At 41.8% G+C, this 5,333-nt stretch overlaps 1 protein-coding gene across 1 annotated transcript; it reads left to right on the forward strand.

Moving 5' to 3' along the window:
- LOC8074367 (ABC transporter F family member 5) lies at positions 814 to 4,797 on the forward strand. The gene is made up of 9 exons (XM_002449770.2): positions 814 to 1,797; positions 2,022 to 2,363; positions 2,436 to 2,576; positions 2,704 to 2,883; positions 3,044 to 3,199; positions 3,333 to 3,434; positions 3,578 to 3,706; positions 4,097 to 4,201; positions 4,302 to 4,797. Exons 1-9 carry the CDS (start codon positions 937 to 939, stop codon positions 4,395 to 4,397), a joined length of 2,112 nt encoding a protein of 703 aa, XP_002449815.1. The 5' UTR covers positions 814 to 936; the 3' UTR covers positions 4,398 to 4,797.

Here is a 5,333-nt window from a genome sequence, read left to right on the forward strand (position 1 = left end):
ACAAAAGGAAAGAGATATTAACATAAACTCCTAACTTGTAGGAAAGCATCAACTTCATGGGGGACATTTTCTACCTATTTTATCCTTCAAAAATTTAGACCACATGAAATCAACAAATAGAAACCTCTTATCTTCTTACCCTGTCTAGAAGAATCTTTCCAAACTAGGCTTTCATAAAAAAAAGACAAAATATCTGCATGAAAATAGGACACATAAAACTTTTTTCTGATACATAAAAGGACACATAAAACTGAAAGACTATTCTTGATCCTTTTACCACGTCAATACGACAATATCACACACCATGTGACCAATAATTTATCCTACAAATGTTAAGACTACACTAAGGCAATTAAAAAAACTCGAAAAAGAAATATATAACTCTCCTTTCCTATGAAAAACTAGATTTTTCACTATGGAATTTTATCCTAAAAAATCCAAAGCAAAAGAAAATAAAAAAATGGTAAAGAGAACCTTTGAGATTCAAAATTTTGAAGGTTATTGTTTACTCCCTCCATCCCAAATTGTAAGTCGTTTGACTTTTTTTACCTCAAGTTTGACCATTCGTCTTATTCAAAAAAATTTGTGCAAATATAGTCAAATTTAAGTCATTCTTGAAGAACTTTTATTAATAAACCAATACACAACAAAAAAAGTAATATTTTGTATAAAATTTTGAATAAGACGAGTGGTCAAACTTGATATTAAAAAAGTCAAACGACTTACAATTTGGATGGATTGAGTACAACCTAAAAATTTCGCATCAAAATTATTTTCAATAAAAGTCTTTCTTCTTCTACTGCTCCTCCTTCCTCACCCATACACTCACCTCTGGTTGGGTTTCTGCTGTGTGGCCGCTCTCCCTCCACCCAATACAGAGCACACACAGAGAGAGCGGCCGCCGCTCCAGCTCCGAGCCGAGAGACGGAGAACTCCATGGCCGCCATGGACCTCCTCTCCGGCAAGCTCGTACGCTCCCTCCGCCTCCATTCCTCACTCCTCCCCTCCGCTCCTTCCTCCTCCCGCGCCGTCCCCACATCCCGCCGTCTCCGCCGCCGCCGCCATGCGCCCCTACACTGCCGCCTTACCACGTCCTCCTCCCCTTCCACCACCACAACCACCGAGGTGGAACAGGACGGCAAAAGCCAGGACCTTTCCTCCCTCCTCACCTCCTCCGACCCCTCCGCCCCCGCCGGCGCCGGGACCAAGAAGAAGCGGTCGGGCGGCAGCAGCAGCGGCGCGTCTAGCATCCCGTCGGGGGTGCGGCTGGAGGGGATCACCAAGTCCTACAAGGGCGTGACGGTGCTCAAGGACGTGTCCTGGGAGGTGCAGCGCGGCGAGAAAGTGGGGCTCGTGGGCGTGAACGGCGCGGGCAAGACGACGCAGCTGCGCATCATCGCGGGGCTCGAGCAGCCCGACGGCGGCGCCGTCGTCAAGGCCAAGGACAACATGAAGATCGCGTTCCTCAGCCAGGAGTTCGAGGTCTCCGCGTCCCGCACCGTCAGGGAGGAGTTCTTCAGCGCCTTCGGGGAGGAGATGGAGGTCAAGCGCCGGCTCGAGCAGGTGCAGGCGGCGCTCGAGGGCGCCACCGAGGACATGGACCTCATGGGCCGCCTCCTCGATGAGCTCGACCTGCTGCAGCGCCGCTCCCAGGACGTCGACCTCGACATGGTGGACGTCAAGGTGCAGAAGCTCATGCCAGAGCTCGGATTCTTGCCTGAGGACGCCGACCGCCTCGTCGCCTCCTTCAGTGGTGGGTGGAAAATGAGGATGTCTCTTGGCAAGATACTTCTTCAGGTACTAAACATTAATTAACCTTTATTTACATCATGCTGCATGATCCTTACAAACGTACAATGTGAGGAATTGTGATGACTGCAAATGGAATTGCATTGTGGCAAATTGGCAGTGAATTCTGATAGATTGTCATTGGGTTATGACAGATGGAAATTGATTTTAGCTTTTAATGTTCTAAGCATAGTGTCCCAATTTGTTAATAACATTGTGAATCCGATCTTCAGGACCCTGATTTGCTTTTGCTTGATGAGCCTACGAATCATGTCGATTTGGACACTGTTGAGTGGCTGGAGAGCTATCTTAAGACACAGGAGGTGCCGATGGTCATTATATCTCATGACAGGGCGTTTCTTGATCAGTTGTGTACAAAGATAGTGGAAACTGAATTTGGTGTGTCCAAGACATACAAGGGTAACTATTCAGAGTACATTCTAGCGAAGGCAGTAGCAGTGCAGGCACAGTATGCTGCGTGGGAGAAGCAGCAGAAGGAGATTGAGCAGACAAAGGAGCTGATAAACAGACTTGGTGCTGGAGTTAATGCAGGGCGTGCTTCCAGTGAGCAGAAGGTAGCTGCTATTTCTCTTTGTGTATTTCTACACATTTTTGTGTGGCTACTAACTTTTATCTTGTTTCAACAGAAATTGGAGAAGCTTGAAAAGGAAGGGTTGATTGAGAAACCTTTCCAAAGGAAGCAGCTAAAGATCAGATTCCCTGAGCGTGGAAGAAGTGGGAGAACTGTGTTGGCAATAAACAATCTTCAATTTGGATTTGAGGATAAGGTCAGCATTGTTGTGTAAATGCCTATTGGCCATTTCTTCCAAAAATTTAGTTTTCTGAATTTGTATACTCTTATATTCTCTACATAAATTTTTTGCACCTATCCTGATTGCTGTGTTGTGTTTCCAGACTTTGTTCAACAATGCTAATCTTATAGTAGAGAGAGGTGAAAAGATAGCTATTATTGGGCCCAATGGTTGTGGAAAGAGCACATTGCTTAAACTTATTTTGGGGATGGAGAAGCCACAAGGTGGTGAGGTGCTTCTTGGGGACCATAATGTGTTGCCGAACTATTTCGAGCAGAATCAGGTAAATAGAGTTACTCTGCTTATCTTCTCTTGCGGTTGTTTAGATAAGATGTCGACATGGGGGCACTTGGTTATTGCTTATTAGTCATGCTCCTACTGAATAAATACTAGAAAAGTTGTCCTTTTCCAATTAGATTAATGGGATATGATGTTCTTACCAGGCAGAAGCTCTTGATTTAGAGAAGACTGTGCTAGACACTGTATCAGAAGCTGCAGAGGATTGGACACTTGATGATATCAAAGGTCTCCTTGGCCGTTGTAACTTTAGGGATGACATGCTGGATAGAAAAGTTCAGTTTTTAAGTGGTGGAGAGAAGGTAATGCACATTTTCAGTAAAGTTTTTAGTTTTTTACTCCTCACAAGTCACCTTTATAATCTCTACCTAAATGCTCTCCATTGGTGTTACTGGCTCGTTTACATTTGCTCACCCTTTATTTATGATTTGTTAGGCAAGGCTTGCATTTTGCAAGTTCATGGTGACTCCATCTACTTTACTCATCTTGGATGAACCGACAAACCATCTTGATATCCCATCAAAAGAAATGCTTGAGGTCAGACACAGTTCTTGTTCTATAGAATAAAATTTTTTTATGATCTATATGATCTATCAGCTCCTCATCTCTCTCTCTCTCTCATGTGGGATTGAGGAAATTTTCTAGCATGCAGTCCTAATAATTTTTTGCATGCATGACAGGAGGCAATATCAGAATATACAGGTACCGTAATAACAGTTTCTCATGACCGGTACTTTATAAAACAAATTGTGAACAGAGTCATTGAAGTGAAAGATCAAACTATCCAAGACTATCAAGGAGATTACAATGTAAGCTGTCCTATGATCGTAGAAACATGCTTCACCTATATGTTGAACTCTTTGCATATAGTTCCCCTTAATACTGATTGCATCCATCTATAGTGTTCTCTGCTTAACATGGCATAAGTGATTTGTATTGTCATTCTGAATGAAACTATTAGATGGTCATGTATGAGATTAGTATGACAGAAACTATGCAGTGAAAGAGAAGAACTAAGAAATCTATCTAGTGTAAAAAACTTCCCATGCTGAATCTGACATGACCCAATGGGGAAACAAAATCATAATGGCTCCAGCCATTCAGTGATAAATTAGCATTAAATCAATGCGCTTGTCTAGGGCATTGGAAGATGAGATAACCATTAATGATGAAGTTTTTTCTTTATCAAATGTTTGCAGTATTACCTTGAAAGGAACCTTGAAGCTAGAGAAAGGGAACTTGCCCGCGAGGAAGAGCTCGAGGAGAAGGCCCCCAAAGTAAAAGCTAAGTCCAAAATGTCCAAGGTATAAATATTTATGCCACTTCAGGTGTGAACTCTATAATTGGTTTACTTTTAGTTTGCTAGTCTTAACAGTCCTTTTCGTTTTCTGAACTCTAATGCAGGCAGAGAAAGCCGTCAGAAAGAAGCAGAAGATGCAGGCCTTCCAACAAAGCAAACAAAAATCAAAGTCGCTTAAAAACTCAAAGAGGTGGAATTGAGCTTTCATGGTGAATACAATGCAGACACCAGTATTTGCTACTCTGCCTGGCGTGCTGTATGCTATAATCGGCATATCAACAGAAGCACTGGAATACATCAGCAGAATGTCGTCCTAGTAGCACCATAGAATACCGAAAATACTGTTATTAAGCAGGAAGGGTTATGTGACCTTGTACATACTACATACTATAGGCAGCTTCTGAAGGAGGAACGGTTTATTTTTGCGATGAATGGAAATGCCATCATGTCCATTCAGTTAGTTTTCCTACTTCGATAGTAGAACCACATATTGTACAATGCTGTTGATCACAGGCTCACATGCAGTTCTTTTCTCATGTACAACATGTACTAATTGATACATATTAAATATATTGAATGCAAACCAGGTTGTTTTATATTTGTATGCTGCAGATTCAGGTTGGCGTGTTCTGTATTGCATGGATAAATAGCAGGCAAATGAGATAGCTTATTCTGTCAGAAACGAATTCATGAAAGAAAAAAAGAATGTAATGTGGTATCCCCTTATCCTTGCAATTGCAAGATAGTGTAGGTCTTGATAAACTGACAAATAATTATTTATAGACATTGTCGCACAATAAATTCTTGTAGTACTGTCGAATAGCAAACAATTTATCATCTGATCAAATCGAACAATCAGATGGCACCAATTGAACTTACAACATTAGCCTTGTTTATATTCATCCCAAAACCCAAAAATTTTCAAGATTTCCTGTCACATCGAATCTTTAGACACATGCATGGAGTATTAAATATAAATAAAAATAAAAACTAATTGCACAGCTTGGTCGAAATTTACAAGACGAGTCTTTTGAGCCTAGTTAGTCCATTATTCTTTTCAGAGACAGAATTCGTTACCACAAACAAACGAAAGTGCTATAGTGTTACAAAATTTTTTCCCTCACCAACTAAACACG

Source organism: Sorghum bicolor, chromosome 5 (genome assembly GCF_000003195.3).
Source record: "Sorghum bicolor cultivar BTx623 chromosome 5, Sorghum_bicolor_NCBIv3, whole genome shotgun sequence".
NCBI classification, from domain to species: domain Eukaryota; kingdom Viridiplantae; phylum Streptophyta; class Magnoliopsida; order Poales; family Poaceae; genus Sorghum; species Sorghum bicolor.

Excerpts from the sequence above, each read along its gene's own strand:
- LOC8074367 (XM_002449770.2), top strand. The coding sequence starts at position 937 with ATGGCCGCCATGGACCTCCTCTCCGGCAAGCTCGTACGCTCCCTCCGC. Across the intron at positions 2,884-3,043 it reads ACTATTTCGAGCAGAATCAG|GCAGAAGCTCTTGATTTAGA; the intron begins GTAAATAGAGTT and ends TGTTCTTACCAG. Across the intron at positions 3,435-3,577 it reads CATCAAAAGAAATGCTTGAG|GAGGCAATATCAGAATATAC; the intron begins GTCAGACACAGT and ends CATGCATGACAG.